Below are 26,781 nucleotides of genomic sequence, written 5' to 3' on the forward strand. Positions count from 1 at the left end.
ATGACGTTTGTTTTTCGAACTGTGGACGATACAGCGATTATCTTCACTTCTTTATTTTTTTCCCCTTTTTTCATTCCTTTTACAGTATCAAAAAAAAAATTCTTGAAACTTTGAAGTATTATGGCGCAACCGCTCTTATTCATACGACAATTTGTTTCTTTTCTAGGAATTTAAAAAATATGTCAAGAACTTTTTGGAAACCCTGTATAATTATACCCTTATATAAATAATAGCCGATGATCGAGTAACCCGCTAGTTTCAACAATGAAACTCGCGCCACGGCATGATAATTTGATAATATGATTTGGTAATGTTTAACATGCAGATAAAGGCTTTGTTGTGACAAGGCCTGAACTCGATCCGGTAACTTAATTGTTTTACTGGTAAGACTCCTTCCAGGGGAATGAAGAAATGAAAGAATGGTCAACAATGAACGCTACCTACTGGAGTTTATGGTTAATCCACTGGAGTTAGGGTTACAATTTCAACTATTAAAATATCACCAAACAGGCAACGGCTTCGTTCAAATGTAGAAGAGTAGAAGCAATTTTCACCCGTCATACCTTGATGGGCGACCTTCTAGTGTATAATAACGCTTATTTATTGTACACATATTTATTTTGCATATTCTATTGAAATTTTATTGAAATTGATTTCATAGAGACAAATCATATTATAACGTAATATTAAATGTAAAGACAAAATAATTTATTCAGTCGTTCTCCTTTTCGTGGCTCCTGAAAGTTTTTAAAATTAGATGTCACCTTCTTGCACCGAGGTCCTCAATTCTGTTCTTAAAAAGCATGATTAAATAATGATTCGAGTTAGATATTCACTTAAAACGAAGATTCTTCACTTTCTCAAAATCTTGAAATCACTCATAAACCACTTCATCAATCTTTCCAGTGCTATTACCTTTTAGGAGAAACTAAATTTGTTACCGTCCGCCTTTTTGATTTAAATTTTAAAAACTCTCCCTCTTGCATCTTTCTTGATATTTTTACACCTTTCACAACTGCAAAACTAAATATCCTCATTACCAATTCCAGGAATTAAATACAGTCAAACTCCGCTAAAACGAACCCTCAACTGACCGACTTGAAAGAAAACCAAGGGTTCACTACATCTGATTTTCCAAAAGGAAAAAAAGATACGAATTCGCCAAGTGACTTCCATAATGAACACAATTAATTACACAATGCTTCCTTCTATTAGTAATTAGGGCTATAAAATGAAAAATTCTATTGTACTCAACAAAATTTCTTTCTTCCAATTTCACGATAGCATGGGAGAGGGGTGTTATTTTCCGCTGCAAGCTTTTGGATTTCATATAAATCTCACTAATTTTTAGTCAACTATTGCAAACGAATGCGCAATATGTTAATCTACAGATCCAGTTGCAAAAAAAAAAAAAATTTTTAAATCCTTGACAGCCTTTGGAGCTGAAACTAAAGATCCAGGACTAATATCTTCTGTTTCTTCATCAATATCAAGTGATGAGTCCACAGTGAAATAGTTCTCAGGGTTTTTGAATTGATCAAAAAATACTGAAGTTCATAAAACCAGAAACCAGCTCCTTTATGCATGTTCAAAGCCAAGAATTATCTTTTCTTTATATTTTTTACTAATAATAAAGCTGAAAGTCTCTCTGTCTTTCAGGATCTCTGTGACGCGCATAGCGCCTAGACCGTTCGGCCGATTTTCATGAAATTTGGCACAAAGTTGTGTGCACCTCGAAGTGATTTTTCGAAAACTCGATGTGGTTCTTTTTCTATTCCAATTTTAAGAACAAAATTATAATAAGATGGACGAGTAAATTACGAAATCATCATAACGCGGAACCGTAACATGGGCACAAGCCAATTGACGAGAAAATTCACCATACATTATTTGTAAATATACAGGCGAACCAAAAGACCTTTTAACTTTCTATTACGGGCAAAGCCGTGCAGGTACCACTAATGTCCAATAAAACTTGTTTGGAGTAAATCCTCTGTTTATATCATGCTCGTTTAAGAATGATGTCTTGCCTTTTTACTTTTTTCACCAGGCGATGAAAAACTTGAAATTTTAGGAAGTTTTAAATCGCTATCGCCGATTCTTTAGAATCTGGAAATCGTTACAAGCGTCTGAAATTGCGTTAATTAATAAAATAGAACTTCAATTCGGACTACTTAAAAGATTCGCTACAACCAGGAATCGCTGTATCCCGGGTTCACTATAGCGGGATTCGACCTAAATTTAAAGTGGGGTTCATATTCCCCAATAGTTGTACTGTAAAAAAAGAGAGTAGAAGTTTGTGTGTGTAGTGGATGCTGCCTACCTGCAAGAGCACTAAAAAAAAAAAAAAAAAAATACTAATGTCATGTTCACAAAGAGTGTTTTGAAAACCAATACCGAGTATTTTTCCTTTCCGTAACATGTTTCGGGTCACAACCTATTTGCATACACGCGCGTTATTTAGAATAAGCAAAAGTTTCCAGACTAAATTCCACGCATTCTTTGTATTACGAAGCCTTTATGAGATTCTTATGCTGAATAAGCAGATATTTGTGTACTTTCAAGCTTCGAACATTTTTGTTTTCTCGCTACTTTCATCTGTTTTTTCGCACAATATTTTTGCTCCTTTGTTTTTATTTAGAACTCCAAGCTTTTTAAGACGTTGGAAAATCTCTTAGGGACATGATTTTTATATTTGACTGCATTTTTCCAGAGAAGTTTTTGTTTGCTTGCTATTTTGCAACGTTCAACAGATTTAGAAATTAGTTGGAAATCTTATGAAAAGTATTTTAAAGTAAATAAAGAAAACTGTGAGGAAGAAGTAAAATATTTTCATCTCCAAAACCTGAAAAACCTCAACAATGAAACTTACAAAGAATTGCTTTTTTTTTTTTTTTTTTGGAGTGTCATTGAAATTTTAGGGGGGTTGTTTTGAGGAGTATTTTTCTTACTGGGGGGTCTTTGTGGCATTTAGGGGGTGCGCCCTTGCAATTAGGGGGTACCCCTGATATAAATAGGGGGCACTTCTCCAAAAAGGTGTTATTTTGCACTTTAAATTTTTTAATTTCTTACCTTTTCCACACGGGGTACAGTTCGGCATTTTTTTTGAAAGGAAAGGCATGTATTTTTATTAAAATGCAACAGTTATTTTAGAGATATTGAGGATTACGTTTGTAAATTTGACAATTTTTTATGAATACAATTTTTCCATCCTTAGTTTTCTTTGATTTTGATTCATGAATCAATTTACTATTCATGTAACTTTGTTAACTTTATTTCCTGAAATCAAATCAAATACAACTAAAAATGCAAACGTGTGAAAAAAAATTTAAAATATTCATTAACTTATTTTTACCAACGATCCTGTACTCATCGAGGGGTTTTTACAGCTACATATGGCTCTACTCTATATCAAACCATATAAAAACAGAAACGTTCTCACAATCATTTGATACGAATGCAATAAATGTATTTTTCGCTTTTTACTCTGTTTTTTTGACCTGGGTGTCATTCCTTCAACACAAGACACAAGATTTGTAGAAAAGGTATTCCACACCCGGTGAGGAGCCCTTTAGAGCAATTTGTATTGCATTTAGAACCAAAAAAAAAAAAGGGAAACTCAGGTTGGATATTTCTGAAGTACTATGCTTTGCTATAAAATCTAACGAAAATGTTTGCAGAAATTTATTATTTGCGTGAATCTTTTTTGGGCGCAACTTTATTTATTTCCATAAATTACAGGTTGTCCCAGTTTTAGTACTATGAATATTTGTAAACATTTTGATAAATTATTAATGCTTTCCTTCAGATAATAGAATTTGACTTGTTAAAAATTTCTTTATTCTAATTAGAATAACGAAATGATCGACGAATAATGAAATAAATAACGAAACTTCTAACAATGCCACGAAGTCGGGGAGGTGGCATAATTTAAACATTATGCCACTGTGTTAATTATACACAGATTTCCTCAAATATTTTATAATTTGTTTCCTTTAGCCTTCACAGCAAATTTTTCGGGAGATAGTTAAAACCACTATTAAATTGCCCTTTTTCAGATCAGGTAGAGGCATGGGCGGATTTATAGGGGGTCAGAGGGGGGCAATGCCCCCCCAGTTTTGGAAGGACTTTATATAGTAACAACACATCTTCCAAAAATTTAAAAAAAAAAAATCATTATTTTTTCGTTTTTGAATAGTTCAGAAGAGAATGGGTGGATTTATAGGGGGGGGAGGGGACAATTCCCCCAGTTTTGGGAGGATTTTATAAAGTAACAACTTATCTTCCAAAATCTTAATAACAAAAAAAAAATCATGATTTATTCTTTTTTGAATAGGAAATTAAAGTTTATTTTTTCTTTTAAACTTAAAACAGCCGTTTCTTACAAAGTTTGAACAATACTGTACAAGTGCATAATCTACTACTCAAGTGCAAATTATTGATAGGTTCTAAAATCCCAGAAAATAATTGGCGTAGTATAGCCTACAAGGGCTCTTGAACCAAAAAACCAATCTAACCAACCAAACCTTGAAAATAATTAGACAAGTCTTTGAAACTCCTAAGCAAAGTGTGCTTCAATTTTATTTCTTATTAAGTGTATAAATTAAGAATTGTTCAAATTTGTAGTATGTACTCTCTTGATACCTATTCTCTAAATCTGTGCACCATTTCTTTTAAAGTATTAACTTGCATCACAAAGCACTTTTAAAGCGTAAAACTTTAAAAAAAAAAATATTTGCCTATTATTTCCAATTGACCCTTAAAAGACTTCAAAATGCAGAATTTTATATAAATTTTAGATAATTTCCTCCGGGGGAGTAACCCCCGGGTCCCCTAAAACTGGAGATATTCTATATCCCACTTAAAAGGGAGCACTGTGTTACTCTCTTAATACCAGCTCCCTCTCTATTAAGGTCAATTTAAAAAGGACAGCATGATTACACACAGTAATGAAAACGACACATAAAGAAGTAAAGAATAGCCTTACACATCACAGAAAACAGACAAAAACATAGGAGGGGGGGGGGGCAATTAAAAATGTTGCTCCAAAAAAAAAAAAAAAAAAAGAATCCTGCCCCCCCCCCCCCCCAGGAACTCAGTCCTAAATCCGCCTATGGGTAGAGGGACAGTGCCTGTACCCCCGGGTGGAAAATTCAAGCGTTGCTCCAAAGCAAAGATCCAAAATGAGGCTATGACCTTCTTGACAAGACTAAAGGAAGCTTAAAATTGCGTTTTTATGCCGTTAATGTCAGAAAATTTCCCTGGGTGAACCACTAATCTTTAGGACTAGATCTTAGTCTCTTACTTACTCCTTCTGCCTTAACTTGACAAAATATAGCCTAACAAGCGGTATTTTAAGATTTCAATTCCTAACAACTGTCCTCAGGTCTGAAGTTCCTAAAAAGGCCTCTAAAATGTGTTTTCTGTGGACAGCTTTCAAACCCTGCCCCTTCTCCTAACATCACCGAAAATTGCCTACAGACATTTTGAGGAACTCAATTTTGAAATATTTGCAGACATTTTATCCCGAATCCATTCCGTAAAATTACTACAACAGGGTTCATACTCATTTTTAAAAGTGAAAATGAAGGACTTTTTAATGACTAAATGCAGGGAGAGGCACGATTGACTGCGATGCTCCATTGACGGTGAATTATTATTTTAAACTTTCATACATTACAGGGATGAGAGTGGTCAGAGCAAAAAGGAGGAAATCAGAAAGAAAAAGAAGCATTTTTTAAATCACGCAGAAAAGGGATGAGATCAAAATAGCCCCTATAGTCGATGTCGATGACATTCCAAAATTCAACAAAAAGTGGCTAATACACCAGTTTCAAAAGTAATACGAAGTTTTTCCCTGTTAATTATGTTTGAAATAATTGGGTACTAATTAATACTATACATGGCCCATATTGCTCTTATAGTATTTATTTCTCAAATTTCAGTTATCAAAAAGATCAGGAAAGTGGGATAACTTTAGAAAATTATTTGTATATTAAAGCATTTTTTTTTTTAGTTTTTATAGCATGCATATTGGAGTGAGAGGCAAATTGAAAGAAAAGCACTAAAATCTCTTTTCTTCAAGATATTTAAACTATGGTTTTGTTATTATTGCTTTGCATTTGTTATTGTTACTAACATCCCATTTTGTATAAATTTGCTGCAATGAAACATTTTTTGCAAGTTTGTTTATTTGCATATAGATTTTAATTTTTAAAGAAAAACAGCAATGTCTAACCCCTGAGTCCTCGAATAAAGGGTTGAGAAAGCCAGAGTTAAATCTTGGCTGCATCACTCAATTATATTAATTTTTCACATTTATTAGAGAAAAGTATCTTTTTTTAATTAAAAACATTTGAATTTAAGATATTGAAAATGAGAACGTAATTTTTAGAATTGGGTTTGTTTGTAAAGTAGAAGTTTACAAGATTGACAAATTCAAATTTTCCGTATGTGGTAGAACGCAATTTTCACAGCGAAAATTGAATATATATATATATATATATATACAGTTGGCTCTCTGTTAAACGACCCTCTATTTAACGACGGCTTTTCAAGGTCTCAGATGGTCCACTATAGTGTAAAAAAGATTCTATTTAAGGTTTTGATTTCAACTTAAGGACGACTTTTTGTGGTTCCTTGAAAGTCGTTAAACAGAGAGTCAACTGTATGTGTATATATATATATATATATATATATATATATATATATATATATATATATATATATATATATATATATATATATATATATATATATATTCAATTTATATATATTCAACAAAAAAATCGACGCACCACGAAGCAATCGTCCGATTGCTTTGAAGTTTTCTATGCATGAGTGTTTTGACCAGATACGCAAATGATTAAAATTTGGTGTCCAATGAATGAATAGTTTGATCTTCAGCGCATTGAAACTGCATATCCAGTAGATGTATTTAAAGAGCAGTTCTTCAACAGTTGTTAAAACTTTCGGTTTGATTGCGATTCAGATTACCTTTCAACAACTTAAAAATGCCTCGCCGCATGGTTTGTGCTCATTAGTCATTACGAGCAGCTGTCAGAGTTTAAAAGAGGTCGTATCATTGGCATTGAAAGAGGCCAGTTGATCAAATAGCAGAATTGCTCGTCATATGAGTCGAAGTGATGCGACGATTCGAAAATGCTTGCAAGGATGGGTGGAAAATGGCAGAGCTCAGCGTCAGGATGGTAGCGGTCGACCTAGGGTCGCAACAGATCGTGATGAGACTGATTGTCTGATCAGCTGTCACAGTGTTTCTTCATCTCTATGAACCATCAGACATTGAACTCAAACACTAGTGTCCATATCATGACCATTTACAGACGGTTGAGACAGCAAAATCTACGCTCGCGCCAACCGTTACGCCATCTGCCACTGACGCCAACACGCTGCCGAGCCATATTACAGCGGTGCATGGCTCGATTAGGTTGGAATGGTGCCGACTGGGGGACGTATAGACTTTAGCGACAAATCCTGCTTTTAACTGTGTCATTACTATCATCCAAGACGTGTTTGGAGACACCCAGGGCAAAGGGAGGATCCTGGTTTCACTTTTGCGCACTACACTGACCCTCAACAAGGCATTATGGTCTGGGGTGCCATTTCCTTTGATAACTGGACCCCTTTGGTTGTAATTAGAGGTACACTTACTAAACAGTTGTACGTCGACGACATCCTAAGACCTGTTTTGCTGCCGTTCCTTTTGCAGTACCCTTGGCTAGTTTTCAGCAGGACAATCCCAGATTACATATGGCACGTGTTGCTATGAACTGTCTGCAAGCTTGTCAAACTCTTCTGTGGCCTGACAGATCGCTAGATCTCTCTCCCATAGAGCATGTCTGGGATATGATGGGATGGCGATTGCATCTGGCAAGGAATGTTGATAATTTCGTCCAACAATTGGAGCGAATTTAGCCGGAAATACCACAGGAAACCCTCCTAGAGCTTTATCAGTGTTTACAACGCCGTGCTTCATCAAGGCTCGAGGTGAGTCAATACCTTATTGAACTTGTTACTGTAACTCTGACATAAATTATTCAATTGTTCTGAGAGTTTAATCATTTACTATTCTGTGCATTGTCTTCCTATCCACCAATTTTCGTCTCAATCGGATCACTTCTTCTTGGAGTGTCGATTTTTTTTGTTATAGAGTATATATACCCAGTAAGCAAAATATCTTGCCTCAGTATTGCATAAAGGTTGACATGCAAGAAAAATCATCTTGCATTAATGCTGCCTCAGTGCTGTTATGTTACTCCATTTATGCTGTCAGCAGGCTGCCACAATATTGACTGACAAGGTGTATGCAGCATAATATCAGGAAAATATCAAGGTAGGTTGCTTTTGTAATATTGCATACGTATTGATATGACAGGATAATATCAAGATGTTGTCATGACAGCATGAAATCAAGGTCTAGGCAAGATGATCTTGCTTTTGTAATCTTGCATACGTATTGATATGACAGGATAATATCAAGATGTTGTCATGACAGCATGAAATCAAGGTCTAGGCAAGATGATCTTGCTTTTGTAATATTGCATACGTATTGATATGACAGGAAAATGTCAGGATACATTGACATGACAGTATGAAATCAGCACGTTTGCAAGGTGTTTTATCTATTTATTTATTTGTATTATTTTCACTTTAAACTTGAGAATTAAATTTCATTCTTTAATTATTTCTGTTATTCTTCAAGATAATTTTCTAGCCTAAGAATATTTCCTTAAAGCTGACATCTAATCGGAAATTCATATAAAGGTATTAATAGTACTCGCCTTCGTTTTGCGTAATACTTGACTTATTTTTTAAATTCATGCTTCTAATTGTATTATAAAGACATAAAATGCCTAGTTAGGAATAATTGCGGAAGTTTTTATAACACATTCAAGAGTAAAGAAAGCAAAATTATAAATAAGTAAATAAATACAATAAAGTACATTTCCAAATGGATGTCAGCATTGAAAATATCCCATGGACAAAACTAATGAATTTATCTTAAAGAATAACATAAATAACCATTGAATAAAATTAATCTTACTCATGAGATTGAAGTGATAATACGAAATTCTGGGCTTCATGTCCTTTGTTTCAAAGTCTAGGGACGAAAAAAGTTATTTTCGGCCATTTCTAACATGGACCGCACATCGTCTGCGATATGACTTGTTTAGTACTATATTAATAAACAAATGCAATTATCAGTCATTCATAAGTTATTCCTAAAACAATACTATTCCACACTAATAGCTAAGCAACCAACTTAACGAAGCCTTAAAGAACGCAACGCCAACGCCACGTGCAGCTCCTCTGAACCGACTGAATCGTAGGTCGAGAAGAAGCAATTCGAGGGACGCTGGGTAGAAAGAACTGTGCGCATGCGCAAGTATCAACGAAGGTCCACCTGTTCTATTGTGTACTAATTACCTTGACGGCGACAGCATGAAATCAATACATCTTGACGGCGTCAATATGTATGCAATGTTGTTATTGTAAGGCAATATCAATATTGATATTTTAAGATGAATGCAATGTTGCATACGTGTTGTTATTGTAATATTGCTTTTTAATCTTTATGCAAGCTTTATGCAGTATAAAACACGTCAATATTGACGCCGTCAGTATAATATCAAGATATGTCAAGGTTGATGCAAGAAATTTTGCTAGTAGGGTATATATATATATATATATATATATATATATATATATATATATATATATATATATATATATATATATATATATATATATATATATCATTGGTTATCCTTTTTCCTTACATTGAAACTCAAAATTTGGTTTAACAACCTTCATAATACTATTTCAGGATCAAAAGAACAACTTGAATTTGCTTCATTTAATCATGAAATTCCAAGATATTTTACAGGCTGTAAAGCCTAAACTATTAGAAATTCACCACAAATATTTTGAACGCTTTCTTAAATACATAAACTTCCAATACAATACGAGACTGGGAGTTGGACCACATTTTTTTGAGTAACTTTTGTATTTTTTCTAAAATAAATATAAGAAATAAAATTATTATTGAAATAATGAATAAAATAAGCGGATCTAAAGTAGCATATGGTGAAAAACCTACCAACATTAAAAATGATTGAAATATTTGCAGGATGCAAAAAGATTAAAAAATCACAAACAAGACGTGGAATTTTCGGCGAAGCACGTGGTTGACATCGTTGGCACATGTTTCCCATTTCGAACCCTGCTAAAGATATTATCTTAGGAGGCTGAAATTTCAGGGGTGATTTATTGATGCTAAAAGGCAACTTTTAAGACCCCAGGTATTTCGAAATTCAAAAAAAAAAAAAAAAAAAAAAACACTCCACCCTATTACATATATATATATGTACAGTCGAACTTCCCTGTATCGAAATTTTCTGTGTATCGAAATCCCAGCAAATTTCAATGTTCATTACATAGAAAAATTGTTTCTATATATCGAAAAAATCTCTATATATCGAACAATTTTTCAAGACATTCGTAGATTTTTTTTTTTTTTTCCACGTTAGACTTTGTCTGGTGAAAAATGAAGGTTAGGGGAGAAAATTATGTTTACTAAAGGTTGCTAAGAAACTCATAAGAAATCTCAGTTTGAGGGGTGTGTAGATAGGTCGTTGTTCCATTTTGGAGTTCTTAAATTCCCTCAAGTTTATTTCAAATCTTAGTTGGAACCAGTAACATTGTAAAATTAGTTTCAAGTTATCCTTTTTGTCTGTTGATTATCATTCCTAGTCTCTTTAGCTTCAGTAAAAATCATTCAAGTTAAGTTGATTGATTTATTACTTTTCTATTGATAACATTGTCAAAACGAAAATCCCCTCATTTTGCGAATCAAGTTGAACTGCCGAAGAATGAAGATGTATGAAGGCACAAAAATGTAATTTCTGTTAATTTTTCAGTTATTAACTTTCATTTAATCCGATAGTCGTAAAAACTAGAAATTGGGTTTCATGCACGAAAATGTCCTTTAATTTTAATGTTTTAGGAGATTTTTATGATAAAATAAGATTGTTTCTATATATCGAAATTTCTATAGATTGATTTTTTTCCGGCAATTTGCTACTTCAATATATGGAGGTCCGACTGTGTATCTATATAGATTTGCGTTTGTAGGTGGAGGGTAGGGGGGTTGACACTACAAATTACAGCCCTGGCCGTCACTCGTACGAGGTATGCCACTGATGTATGTTACGGTTAATATGATTCACTTGTTGAGTACTAATTAGGGTTGGTTGGGGTAAGTGGGATCCCTTTTAAGAATAGTTCGTTTTTGAAACCTTATACAAAAGTTTTGAAGCATAAAAATTGAAACTTATTGTCTTATTTTATCTTGGACATCCTTAATAAACAAAAGTTCATTATTTTCTAAAATAATGCTTTAAATATTCCTAACGATTATATTTTGTAAAAAATCGGATTGGTGTCACATTTACCCCATAGTGAGGGGTAAATGGGTCACTCTCCCACCCTGCCTTTTATTTAAATGAAGCATATCTAAAAAAGGGGTTTGGGGGTCTTACATGATAAAGTATAAAATTTTGGTGTGAATTTTTTTTTGTATCTGCGTCTATTTATGAGAAATTTACTGTCTTTTAAATCTGTATCACAGAAAATGTTTCAACAAAAAAACGAAACAATCTCATTTGTGAAATTTATTGAAAGTCTATAGGTATATATTTTGCTTTTACATTTAAGGGTGTGTTTAATGAACATAATACAGTTGATTAAAATCGATTTTGGTAGCCAAATTTATAAGTTGAAAAAGAAATTGGAAACACTAAATGACTGCGTCTATGTAAAGTTGGCTAAGGAAAAACCATTATTACTTCATCTTCAGTAATCATTCCAATATTATCTGCACCAAGCCAAGAAAAAGTGTCACTATTTCTATTCGTTCTTGCAAATTCGATAATATTTTTTAATTTGTATCATCAACTTCCAACATGAGACTTATTATGTGGTTTACTTTGACGTAAGTTTAACAAATACATTATCAACAGCTTTAGCAGTTTTTGTAGCTGAACTATCAATTGTTACTAGGTCATCATAGTTGTCTTGTATTTTACTAATACAAATATTTAATCAGAGTTGCTTTTGATTTTGAAATCCCCATTATTATAGGTAGACCCACTTACCCCTTGTAGCAAAAATTTACGGGGTAAGTGGGACCCCTACTCTTAAACAATTATTAATAATATGCTATACAAAAATTCTTGTTTCTGTATGAACTTTAGGTTAAACTATACGTGACTAACTAAACTAGAAACACTTCTTTGAAAAATGATGCTTGAACTGCAAAAAAAAAAAGAAATATATATATATATATATATATATATATATATATATATATATATATATATATATATATATATATATTAGGGTGGTCCTTATTTATATGGGGAAAAAAAATTTCGGAATTCAACAAGTGACGCCCCCTAGTTTTGTGACACTATAATAAAGAGTAACGTGTGCAAAATTTGAACTCGATCGGTCAATAATAACACGTGCCCCTGCCCCTAGGCCGTTGAACTTTAACACTTTTGATAATTTTCTCACAAATCTTCGAAATTTTACTTCAGACTCAGTACATCGTTTCTCCTAGGTTTGCAAAATGTTTTTACAGTGAGGTAGCACTAAAATTAATCTTTATAATTAATTTATATCATCTAAAGATTTTACGTTGAATAAGAATGAAATAAGGCTTTAGAAACTTTCCTTAATCGTACGTCTTTCTCAACGTATCTCGACAGTGTGTATTTTTTTCCGATAGTTTAAACGGTCTGTAAAATAAATTGTTTTTGTGACTCATATTCGGTAAATTAGTTGCAAAATTCGTCGATTAATTGTGCTCCTCTTTCAGTTGTATCATTCACAATTTTCAATATTTTAACGATCTTTCTTCGCTTAAAAGAGTTTTCTTTATTTTGCCGTGAATCAGGATCAAATAGAAAAAAATCTTCTAGTATTTGTAACTTATCAAACAGTTTTATTGACTCGTAATTGATTCTATGAGGAGGAAGATCTTTACCAAGAAAGTATTCCAAATCATCTACAGTTATCTGAAATTTGTTAAACAGTCATCAAACACGTCTTCCATATCACAAGCATTTTTTGGACTAGTGTTTTCCTATCTTCAAAGTTAATTCCTTCATCCAATACGGATAAAGTTGCTAGTTTATCCCCTAAAACCATAAGTGATTTATAAATTTTCCTATCACTGTTTCTGCTGCATGTTTGTCATCATTTTGTACGCTGCTAGTTTTTCAGACATATTATTCAAAGTAGCCTCGATTGGGTTGCTGCGAAAAACCATATCTTCATACAGCATTTAATTGTAAAACAGCTTTGTAGAACAGCATTGAAGGGCTTTGCTTTCTTTCCATGTAAAGTCAATTTAAATTGTTTCCTAAATATAAAAATTTTCGAACAAAAATTCCTTTTGCCACCCATGTGGCTCAGGGATAAGCTCCAGGATGCCGAAAACATATCCCTGTAGGAGAAAATTCACCAGGAAATATTATTACAAATTATGAGAATTATCTGTAATCTTCCTCAATTCCGCTTTTTATGAACAATAAATAATATGTCATCAACTTCGTCTTTTAGAATTTAAGTGGTATGTGTACTTGATTGAAATGTCATAAGTTCTGAATGATGGAGATCTTTCCACAAAATTTTGAAGCGTTTAAATAATCGAATATCTGATCTGGAACTAAGAAAGGCAAGAACTTCTTTAAGGACACACTCTGCAGTACGATTTCAAGTGCATGATGATGGCAATCCTAATGTAATATATCACCGTTCAGTATTTGCTCTAAAAAATTGCATGCACAATTCATTGGTATTGCAAGTCGTTGTTTCAAACACTACAGCTAGAACAGTTAGTAATAAAAAGCTATCATATAAGATATCATAAGCAACTGAAGAAATATCTAAGGAATTCCGAGTAGCTGTTCAATATTAGAACCTGAAGCTATCACGCTAATCCTGTCGGCGATCTTGTTCCAGTTACATTTGGATGTAGCTTTGTATCCCTACAAAATCTAAATTTAAATTCATGAAATTTAATTTTACGTCTCGAAGATATTCTCTTGCTCTCTTAAGGAATGTACCATTGATCACTAGGTCATTTAGATTCAAATTTACTGCATCTATATAGGCTGTAAATAAATGAACAACATCTTAATGCCTAATATGGCATTTGTCTAACAGTGATGAAAGGCGAGCAGATATCAATAGTTGTCAAGCTTTTTTGCATTGAGGTAGACCAACTATAGAAAACAAAAGTTCAACAGTTTAGTATAGATATCCATTTTGATTTCTAAATCTTGTGAATCGCAAGAATTTGATGATAATAAGGGACTATGTACTGAAGTAGAAGAAAATTAATTTAAAGTATAGATTTCTACATTGTTCTGATCTGGATATTTTTTTAAAATTTGTATTTTAGCTATGGAAAATACAGTACATTTTTATGTTAGGAGTAATCGAGGATTTTTTGAAATTTATATTTTAAAAATTAAAAATTGTATAAGCATTTATGTATGTTTATAACTTAAGAACAGCGAATTAAAATATAATTGCAGTTACTTATATTTATAGCATTGAAACCTTGCGACTCTATTTGCCACACCTATTACATACACAGGGAATTTTGTAAATCAACACCCTCAAAGCCTGGAGGAGGCAATTTGTTGCTGTCAAAGATCATTCATTAATGACCTAGGCCATTCATTAATGGCCTATAGAATCCTTTGTGTCCATCTTGGTGGGAAGAAACGTTCCCCTGCTGCTTGGTTCGAACAAGCGCAGAAGAGCGGTACGCTTGACCCAAGGCCATTGGTGTACATGTACCCTCTGTAATATGTTAAGTTGTACAGAATGAAGGTGAGAGAATGGTCGGTCTGGAAGTAGCAGCACCTATTGAGGTTCAAAATTACTTAAAATATAAAACGTTAGAATTATTTTTATATAAAAATGAGAAAATCCGCAATTTTTCCTTCGAAACTCAAAAAAGGGGGCCCTGGGGGCACGTGTTAATATTCATGGATTGACTTAAAATTTTGCAGGGATCATTTATTTGTATAATGGAACAAATTGAGGGGCGTTGCATAAAATATCTGCAACTTCAAAAATAAGGACCACCCTAATATATATATATATATATACAGTTTTTTTTTTTTGACTAAATACTATGACCAACAAAAACAAACTGCACAAAGCCCAAATATGTGCAAAACCAATCACTGTGATGAAATTTAAAAAAAATGATCAGTGAAAAAAGTTTGAAAACTTTATCCATATTTTAGTTTTAGGGGAGTGACCCCAACCAACCCTATAACGGCTGGTACTTTTTCATTATAATAAAGTAAAACAACTAGTTATGACAATCAACATGACAGATGCAGGTAAACTTTACTTTGAAATAATTTCACTTTGAACTGAATTAACGGCATTATTCGCAACATATTTTGGCACTGCAAAATTTTAAAACAACAAAACACTACTTAGCATACCCACGGCAAAACCATGTTCATTTAGAGAATAAAATACTCATCTAAGCTTGCTTTTGTGAGTTATTCTTTAAAACAAAACATTGTTTTTTTATACATGTGGGTGAAATTAAAATATTTTGGCTTGTACATAGTAATATCCCGCTTCTTCCAAAGTCAATTTAGACAGTTCCAAATTCTGCGACTTAAAAGCCAAAATGTTCCTATGATAAATAGCAGCCATGTAGTACATAGCTACTTTTAAAAAATGCATTCATATTCATAGTTATCTATTGAAAAATCAAAATATCAACACTTTACCCCAAAATCAAGTTGTGTACAAAACAATTGGCAGTATTTTTATTGTATCAGCATACATATCATACAGCATAACAGGTTTAGAGATAACAAATGGAAAAAATATCAGATCCAATTTATTGCCAAGAGATTCACAATTTAGGCATTTGTATTTAAAAATGTCATGAGAAAATTCTTGAAACATTCAAACAAATTTTTGCTTGAATAAATAATGTAGAAAAATACTAAGCACAATTCAAACTGTATGTAATTTTAACAAGTTGACTTACTTCAACAGTTATAAAAATTTTGTTTGCATTGCATTATGCATCTCATGTTAAATATACATTGAGAATTAAATAGTAACAACAGCATAAAGTTGACTGTAACAAAGTAAAGAACGTTCAGAAATGAATGAAACTTTCATAAAAATTTCAATAAGTAATTCAGTAGCTTTTAAAGTACCATGAGTGAAAATCGAGTTTTATATTAATAAAAGGTTAAAAGGTATAGAATTGCAAGCATTAGACAAGATATGGTTTGATAAAATTAGGGCAATAAATTTGTGGTTCAATTTGAAAATATTAGTTTTATTATTTATTTATTTCTCCTTAACAATTATAAAAATTAGTTTTAAGCACTTTTTTTGTTATGAGGGATTTTTTTTTAACTATATAAAATAAATAAATAAATAAAATGTAAACAGATTTAATGTCATGAATATGAAAATCTTGAAATAATTAACATTAAAAATATATTCATCAAAAAAAAAAAAATCTTAATGCAATTTAAGGTCTTAAAAACTAAGAGTTGCATCCAACAAAGACAATTTTAAAATTTAATTAAAGACGTTTTCGTGCTGCTATTAAACATGTCAGACCTTTTCAAATATCGATGAAATGTTTGTCTTATAAACACTTGTTTTCTTTATCATCATTCATAACACTAAATTGCCAACATTTCAAATCAGAGTATAATCATAATGCATTTATTAAATTGATTTTTTAAAAAAGAAATCCTTTTATTCTAGGGAACAGAGAAAGAAAATCATTTCATTTCATGAAAGCATACAGGTACAATGAAATACAATTGTCATCTGAAGAAAAAGATAAAAATTATTCAAGTGCTTCATACCATTTTTGATATTAATTGAAACTACTAATTTGAGTTAGGCCCAAATTATTTAAAACAAAAAAGTTTATCACAGTAAGATATAAATTAGAAGAAATAAAAGCAAAAAGGTTAAAATGACTACAAAGCAAAATTTAACCATTTATGGCAGTGAAAAATATTTATGGCACATGAGATTCAAGACACAAACTGAGCAGTTCATTTTAAATAAATTGCCAAAACATGCATATAGTTTAGTAGTAAGCACATAATTCATGTTTTACACCCCTTTTTGGCACACAGTCTATAAAAATAATCTCAAGGATTTTATTTAGCCACACGCTCTCGTAAATCAAGAACACGTGAATGTTTTCTCATACACACTTGGCAACGAGAAATCTTTCTACGTAAGTCACCTGCCTTCAGGGTTTCAGGACTTGGTACACCAAACGAGTCCGGCCTATTCAAAGTGGCCAACCAGAAGCTTTGAGCAGTTGTGAAGTAGTTACATCTTCCATGTCCATGGCACTCGATGAACGGCAGAGGCCGGAAATCCTCCAGACAGGATCCCGGGGATGCAAGTGGTTGTCCGATGCCTTCGGCACCTGAGTCTGTGTTCTGTAAGATAACAAAAGAAGTGCATCAGAAAATCTCACAAGTACATGAACAGAAATGATGAGAGAAGAGTCAATTATTTTTTGCTAAAGTTGTTTTGTCTGGAAGTGACACAACATCATGAAGCACACAATAAACTTATCACATTTTTTTCCAATTTTTGGAAATGACATGCCAACAAATTTTTTGATTCTTGAATTATCCTTAACTTTAGCCTGTGTTGGCTGAAGCTAGATTAAAAAATACAAAAAAGCAACTTTTGGGACCCCTAAACCGAATCAGACATGACTTTCATTAACACACTGGTGTGAAAGTTTTTTTAACCTTAGTATTAGCGCAAAATGTTTTAACATTATCATACTGTTTAAATGATTGCGTACAGTAAAAAATGAATGAAGAAAATATTGCTGCAATTAGTTAATTAATTTTTCACTTAGTTTAAAACATCAAACATAATTGTTTTATTTATTTACTAAAAATCTAGTTTTTTACACAAACTTATGAGCAATATAATGCAGGTTGAAAACTTATATGTACCTTATTGTAATTGTTATGTTTGTGCTTTTTCTTTCTAGAAAAACTGTTGGCCAGTCTTCAAGCAAAATTACAGATTTTGTAATTTTTGGAAAATTTGCGGATACACAAAGTATTTTTCTAAAAATTATGCATATTTAATTTCATTTCCAAACTCTACAACTCTAGTTAAAAGTTTCAACATGTAATAAAACTTTGAAAGTTAACTTACCATTAGGAAACTGTATCCTATCCACAGCCCTTGCCACCCTTCAGGACAATCAGGAATATCAATTGTTTGGCTGTGAACAGCAATTACCTGAAAACAAATGTATCACAGTAAAAAGCATTGCACAGAGTGAAGATAAAAATATACATTTATTTTATAAACAGTGTGTTTTTGTATAACACACAACATATAGTGAAGTTCCGTCACCAATGCAGCGAAATATTTACATGCAATATATCGACAGTGTGGTTATCATATCTAGAGACTGCAGTTTTGTATTAGTTGCGGATTCATCAGCCTGGAATAGTGAACAACCGAGTTCAAGGCCGATGTCAATGATGACATCTGCCTTCATAGAGAAGAAGAAATGGGAGATGGACAAGAAGAAAACATATGGATTTTAACTCTTTCTGCCCCGTAGTATCCGTAAACGCCCGAATGCTTTGGCTCCCACAATAGCCCAATGCAGCCCAGAAAATTTCCCACCGCCTTCAGAGCAACCAAGCATGAGCTCGGGGCGTGGTGCACAAGATTAGAAAGAGACAAGTGACATGAGGGACAATTGAGAAAGGAATGTGTGGAGTTGCTTCGCATTTTCACTTCAACTTGAAATTCTCAGTGGATCTATTCTTGCTTGGAGAAGAAGTCGCATTTTTTCTGCTAATTTTCTAGATTTATGATTATTTTGAAATGGCATATAGGAGGAGAAAGGTATTGACGCAGGAAGAAATTGATGCAATTCTCTTTAATTCTGATTCTGATAACTCAGATATTGATAGTGAGGAATTTGCAGAAAACGATGTCTCGATTGTTTGTCCAGCAGTTGAGGTTGATTCAGAAAGTGAATCAGAAGAGGAAACATCTTTAGTTGAAGAAGATGATGGGGAGTTAACCTGGTGTAGTGCTGGATATAGAGAAAATGACCGCAGAAGCTTTCGGGGAGATCCAGGGCAGAAGCATTCTTTAGAAGTCGGATCTGAAGAAATCAATTATTTTAAATTGTTGTTTACTGATGCAATGATGGAAAACGTTCGTATTAACACGAACAATTACGCTGAATTCACTGCTGACAGAAGGGGAAAACCAGACCACAACTGGAAACCAGTAGAAGACATAAAGGAAATGTGGCCATTTATTTCAGTGTTGCTCATAATGAGTTTAGTCAAAATGAACAAACTTCGAGATTATTGGGCATCAAATCGCATTTTAGGCCATGACTTGATTAAGCAAATTATGCCAAGGAATCGCTTTTTTAAAATTCTCCAATATTTTCATCTTTCGAAATGATCAGAAGAAATTGAGAAAGGAAAAGAAGGTTTTCGTTTTTTTCAAAAATTGGAACCATTGCTTTCAAAATTGAGAAAACATTTTCAGGCTCATTTCAACCCCTATAAAGAAATGTCAATTGATGAAGCACTCATCAAATACAAAGGACAACTGGGAATAGTTAAATACATGCCCCTAAAACCAGCAAAAAGAGGAATTAAAATTTGGATGCTTTGCACTTCTTACCTGGGATATGTGTATAACTTGGAACGGGACAACATATACGGAGGAAAAAATGATGATGTGCCGCGAACGAACAATGGACTGGGATATGATGTAGTGGTCAATTTAAGTACGGCACTGAAAGAGAAGTACCACACCATCTATTTTGATCGTTATTTCACCAGCGTTGATTTGTTTCGGGATTTACTGAAAAAGGGATTGTATACTTGTGGAACAATTATCAAGAACATAAAAAAATTCCCATCGAAGCAAAAAAAATTCAATTGGAAGAACAAAGGCAAAGTGCTGTGTTCCAATGTAACGAAGAAACGAAAATGTTCTGCACTATCTGGATGGACAAAAAACAAATAGGTATGCTCTCTACTAATGTTGATTATAACATAAACAAAGTAAAGAGACGTAAGGGAAGTGAGACGAATGAAATTTCATGTCCTGAGCCATTCAAGCTGTACAACTGTTTTATGGGTGGAGTGGATGTTGCAGATCAGAAAAGGAAATATTACACAATTGCTAGAAAATCCATCAAATGGTGGTACTACCTGTTTCGGTTTTTACTGGACACAACTATTGTAAATGCATTTATTATCATGTCTGTGACAAATTTCCCTCCTTCACAACGTCCACTAACACTACGAGATTTTAAAATGAAGTTAATTGAACAACTTGTGAAAGATTTTTCCTCTCGAAAACGAGCTGCAACAGTGACTGAAGGCTTTTATGAACATGACCACAAAAGAGCAAAATTTGAAGGAAGGAAAAGAACATGCATCAAATGTCGTAAAAGCAACAGAAAAACCGAATTAGGCCATCCAGTCCAAAGCTCTTAGGAGTGCGGACTTTGTAAAATTAGCTTATGCAAAAGCTGTTTCTAAATGAATTTAAAAATATAATTTAGTGAATGGCTATGATGATGAAACAATGATGATGTATATCATATCCCTTTAATCTGAGCCATTCCAACTAAACTAGAGAAATTGACAGAAAAAAAGTTATAAGCAGTCCCATCTAACACACGCACGAATACAAACACACACACACACACAATATATATATATATAAAGATATTTCTTAATGTATGGACAATGCTACGGGTAACTGACTTACTTTTATGAAGCAAAGCAATAAGTATTTTGACAAAATATACATTTTTTAATAGAGTTGAGAAAAGAAAGAAACACACACGGAATTAGTTGAAACACATTCTTATATTTCGATTTAGATGTATACAGAAAACCTGACAGTAAGGTTTACCTCCGTGAAAAATACCCCAAATAAATAACTAAAAATACATTTATGCAATAAATGTTAGAATTAAATGAACTTAAACTTTTTAAAATATTTTTTGTGCAATGAAAATTATTTTTGTCTTTTTCCAACATGTTGACAGTGCCTGATTATTAAAAAGGGTTGGGAAGTTTCGAGTTTCTCCACAGTATTTTCGGGAGTAGGGGGGGGGGCTAAAAATTACTGAAAAACTTATTTTAATTTCAATGTCTGCTTTTAAATGCATGCTTGAAGCTGGGGACAGTTCTGTCAAAAAATACTGTCTGGGTGATAGAAAATGCAGTTTTCCATGATTTAGCCCAACTTTTTTACAATGCACTGTTGTAACATTTAATTAATGCACTGAAGTGTCTGGAGAATATGATAAATCCGATTCAACAACTATCCGTTGAATTGCAAGGCATAGATATCTAATGTCGATGAGGAGAAGAGAGACTAAAATTCAATACGAGTTCTGCTGGGCCTCTATTGAAAAATATCTGTAGCTTTAGTGACTTTTGTTTCAATCTTATATAATTAAAAACTGAGCGTATGTATCTATGTATGTCCAAGTTACTTCTCCCAAACGCCAGTAAACTGACCATCAAACCAGATATCGATGGACTCGTAATTTTCCCGTCTTTACGTTTCGCTATTCAACATAATCCTCCGTTAATAATTATCGGAGATATCAATTAAAAACTATTAATTATGCTACTTAGATTTCGACATAAATCCCCTATTTTTTGTAGGCTTTCCTCCATTCAAATTATTATTCAGTGCTTCATCTCAACTTTCCGTAATAATGCTTTTATTAAAATTTGAGGCGTGAAGAAAATCATTGAGAAAAAATATCTGTTGCCATTTTTTCCTCGAATATGAACAAATAAAATTTTGACTTTAGTCTTGAGGCTTTTCCTAAAATCGGAGAATTTAAAATATTTCCTTTTTGGTTATTTTTCCGCAATCTACCGCAAAATTTTACTGATTTTTTTTTTTTTTGTTCAAGCCTGATTGTTGAACACGCGTCACTTGACATAACTTTCATTTTCGAGGTAGACCATGCAGAGTCGGGCGACACAGCTAGTATATATAGAATTTGTGAAAATTCTCCTAACCCAAAGCGAGGGGAGGGGGAATGGGGAGGTATGAGATTGAGCTTCATTTTACTTCAGAGGTTAATCGGGCCTTGCACGTTCTTCCTTGTTTCCAAATTTTTGAAGTCATTATCCTACTAGGGGTGGAGAGAGACATTGCTCAATATGCCCATATAATGCTGGACATTTACATTTCAAAACATTTCATTGGGAATCCTAATTAGTGGATTTTATTCAGACAAAAAATATATCGTTTATAAATAGTATTTTGACTAACTGTTGTCTCAAGAAAAAAAGTTGACAAAGAATCTAGAGCATGAGGGTTGCTGATTTTTTGAGACTTTCCATAAGAAACGGTCTCTGAAAATGTAGGCAAAAAAAAAGTTTTTGAGTTTGATTGTCATCTTTTTATCAATAGCGGACTTTGGGGGGGGGGGGGACATGGGTTCCTCATATTACTTTAACTATTCCATTGAATATTTATCAATCGATTTTTAAATAGCACAAACACAATTCTTTAAACTATTGTTTTAAAAAACGCAAAGCATACCCCAGAATAAAGTCACTATTGTTTCCTATAGGAATTTCATTGGAGACAGTGTAAAAGAAGATTATATCGCAATGCAATTTATCATATTATTTTTTTTCTTCCGTAAAATATGTAATTCACATTCGGAAGCCTAGAAACTATTAAAAGAACTTTGTAAAAACTTTGATATGAAACATTGTATGAGGAGTCACTTTTTACTGTTACTCTTCAATGCCCCCACCACAAACGTTTTCTGTATCCACCCCTGCTTTTAATCTTATTATTATTATTTGCGTTTTTCCTTTTTCCTTTATGTCTGACGTAACTCTGTCTTAGACATTTTATGTGTAAGAAAGGCCTTTAAAAAATATTTGTTTTAATATGTTAAATTCTCAATAACCAAAAAAGTAAATTTCATATTTTAAATATAATGCATGCTACTCCTGGTATTAGGGAAACCGCTGCAGGAATTTTCTCCACGTGGAACGGTCGTACGTGGGTTCCATGTGGAAAGAACACCTGTCACTACTTGATGGGAGGATAAAAAGAGTAGGAATGTATTCACCGGATTAGCAACTCAGCAGTGCACTAAGAGTGGACAAAGGAACAGGGGAAAAGCATAAAACAAGAAACTCGGCCATGTGGCTGGGACCCTAGATGCTTTCAAAATGGTTGCTCTCGGGGCAGAAAGAGTTAAACCTGACTACAGCAGCTGGAGAAGAGAAAGATCATAACTACTCAGCTGTAGTAATCTTTACTAATAATAAAGCTGAAAGTCTCTCTGTCCGGAGGATGTCTGGATGTCTGTAGGATGCCTCTGACGCTCATAGCGCCTAAATCGTTCGGCCGATTTTCATGAAATTTGGCACAAAGTTAGTTTGCAGCATGGAGGTGTGCACCTCGAAGCGATTTTTCGAAAATTCGATGTGGTTCTTTTTCTATTCCAAATATATATATTTTAAGAAAAAAAATATCATAAGATGGACGAGTAAATTATGAAATTATCATAACATGGAACCGTAACATGGGCACAAGCCAATTGGCGAGATACGAAATTATCATAACGTGGAACAGTAAGCTGGGTACAAGCCAACTGGCGAGAAAATTCACCATACATTATTTGTAAATATACAGGCGAACCAAAAGACCTTTTGATTTTTCTATTACGGGCAAAGCCGTGCGGGTATCACTAGTAATGAATATAATCAGAAAGAATTCTTCAGTGCTCGAAAGATGGTAATTAGCTGGCATTGATCTATGCAAATTTTAATTAAAAGAGTTCTTTGATCGGTTTCTTTCTTGCTGATTCTATGATATATAAACCATATTTTTCTTCACTTAAAAATAAACTTGTAAAAGTAAGACTGTTTTTTTTTTTTTGTTCTAGGAGCAAATTGTTGTTGGAAAGTATTTTCGTGTAAAAAGTCATTTTTCTTGCGATTTTAAACTTTTCTTAATCAATACTCTAAAGTAATGTTAATAAAATCTAATTAAGAACATCAAAATGTTATTATTAAAATTCTTCAAAAATGCATGAAAATAAAAAAAAGATTAAAAAAATTAACTACAGGTATTAAAATATAGAGATATCTCCCAAAACAGCTTTGATTCAGTAACGGGAAGAAAGTGAAACCAATACCTGTGTTGGTGTTTCGCAAACAGCACAGCGACTAATGTACTTGGCAATGTCTTGGCCAACAATTGGAGTCATCATCATAGACATCGGTTCAGGTGTACTTAACCAATAGCTGAAATCATTCCTTGAAGCTAAATTGCATACGTTGTTTAGGTTGCAGAACATGAATGGCATTGTACTGAACCTCTTCAAGCAACTGCCAGGAGTGCCTACAAAAATAAATATGCAAAAAGCACATTACCAGTCGTTACATAAAAATAGAGCTTGAAATCATTATAGCAAAATTTTCAACTAACAGATACCATCTTTTGCACATTAAATAACAAGCACAGGAGGAAATCGAGATTATAAAGATTTAAAAAACCTTTCATCCAGAGCTTGATGATTTAAATAATCTATTAAACAATAATTATGCTCATTTATGAACTAAAACACTAAAATTAAAATTATTTTTCTTAACAGTAAATATCCATGCTGGGTGATTTTATCCATATGCTTGTGTTAATCAAACAATTTATCAATTAGTACAAAATCATTCAGTAATTAATTGGTTGTAACACCTATTTGATTTTAAAACAGAAATTTGACACTTTCAATATGGGGAAATGAAATACACATTTTTAAAGTTTCCTTAAAATCCAAGGGTATTCCTGATGAGTGACATAAAATAACACTTAAAGCAAAATGAAAATACATTGTTTAAAATATCAAATGATTTAAACATATGAAGTAGATATTAACTAAGCAACATTATTAGTCATGGGTGAATAACAAATAGTTACCTAAATCTTGTCCATGAGCTCTTTCATTGCCTTGCAAATACAACAATGAATATCCAGTCCACATTGGAGGTGCATTAAAAGGACATTCTGGTATATTTGTTGTCTGGCTGTGCCTTGTGAAGAAATAACCACGAGAGGGCGCTTGTTTCCCAGGCAATCCTGGAAGTCCAGGTTCACCAGGAGCACCACGAATACCGTCCAAGCCTTCTAATCCTATAAAATTTAATTTAACTTTTAAATACTCAAAAAATTAATGCATTCGATACTTTGCATTTTATTTTTCCATTGACAGTTCAGATTATAATAAATAAATTCGAACTCAAAACTTTTACTTCAATACTATAAATTATTGCTATTTATTTGAACTTCACACCATTTTCCACAACAACAGTTTTTGATTACTTTGCTTGAATTAAGGTTTTGCATAAAAACATGTATTTAAGACACAAAAAAAAAAAAATAATTCAGGCAAAAGTGCTGTAAAAATTTTTTAATAAAATTTTAGACATCTATGAAAATAAGAGTAAATAAAATATTTTTAAAAAATTAAAATCTTAAGACTTTCATCAGCTTGATTCGCACTAAAAAGTATGAAATTAAATAAATATGTAATTTCTTGATTATAATGCTCAAAAATTACAGTTCATCTTAATATACTTATATTTACGTTAATGCTAAATCAGTCAAGAAAATAAGTAATTGATTTCTTGATTATAATGCTCAAAAATTTCACTTCATCTTAATATATTTATATTTACTTTAATGCTAAAGCAGCCAGTAAAGTTTAAAGTGAAAATTTGATAGAAGAAACAGACGGTATATTGCTTAGTACGAACAGCTTTTACTATACTGACTATATCTTCTATCAAACTTTTAATTTAAACTTTACTGGCTGCTTTAGCATTAACATAAATATAAATATATTAAGATGAACTGAAATTTTTGAGCATTATAATCAAGAAATCAATTACTTATTTTCTTGACTGATTTAGCATTAACGTAAATATAAGTATATTAAGATGAACTGTCATTTTTCAGCATTATAATCAAGAAATTAAATACTTATTTTATTTCATACTCTTTAGTGTAAATCAAGCTGTTGAAAAATTCTTTAAATTTTGAATTTTTTTCAATATTTCAAAGTTGTTTTGTTTTAAAAATTGATTTGAAGTTAACTTTTGAAACATTTGTGATAAATTTAACTGTAAAATCTCACTTGTTGTGAAAGAATTCAGCATTGTTCTCCTTTTATGTTCAGTTCATTTATATCCTTTTGATATAAATGAATTGCTTATAAAAGGAGAATAGCTGACATTTACCACTAACTTGTTCTATAAATATTGCAATTATGTAACAAGTTTTGTAACAGTTTTGTAACAAGTTTCACTTTATTAGAATTTAAAGTCTGGAGGAATGGTTGGATTGAGTTACTAATTTGATAATGTAGATCTTCTATCGTCCTGTTGCCACACGTCCTATACAAAAGTCTATTCCAAACTCCTTTTCAGTGGAGTGGCCTAATGCTTTGCTCCGTTAGCACACGAGGATCCTCACATAAGTAAAAAACATTTGTATTAAAGGCTTATATTTAACTTATATAATAATTTAATAGCCAAATCCACAACACACTCCCTTTTCTTCCACTGACCACCCCCAATATCTTCGTCT

The 26,781-nt window shown here is 32.7% G+C and overlaps 1 protein-coding gene across 1 annotated transcript in view; it reads right to left on the bottom strand.

Annotated features, from left to right (window-relative positions):
• Window positions 1-26,781, bottom strand: part of LOC129216967 (collagen alpha-2(IV) chain-like) — a 242,234-nt gene that overhangs the window by 64,322 nt on the left and 151,131 nt on the right. The window contains exons 38-41 of the mRNA XM_054851193.1: window positions 25,114-25,326; window positions 24,335-24,540; window positions 18,301-18,387; window positions 17,280-17,558 (exon numbers count right to left, since the gene is read on the bottom strand). Coding sequence (XP_054707168.1) covers window positions 17,280-17,558; window positions 18,301-18,387; window positions 24,335-24,540; window positions 25,114-25,326 — 785 coding nt within the window. The remainder of the gene's footprint in view (window positions 1-17,279; window positions 17,559-18,300; window positions 18,388-24,334; window positions 24,541-25,113; window positions 25,327-26,781) is intronic.

Source organism: Uloborus diversus, chromosome 1 (genome assembly GCF_026930045.1).
Source record: "Uloborus diversus isolate 005 chromosome 1, Udiv.v.3.1, whole genome shotgun sequence".
NCBI lineage: Eukaryota > Metazoa > Arthropoda > Arachnida > Araneae > Uloboridae > Uloborus > Uloborus diversus.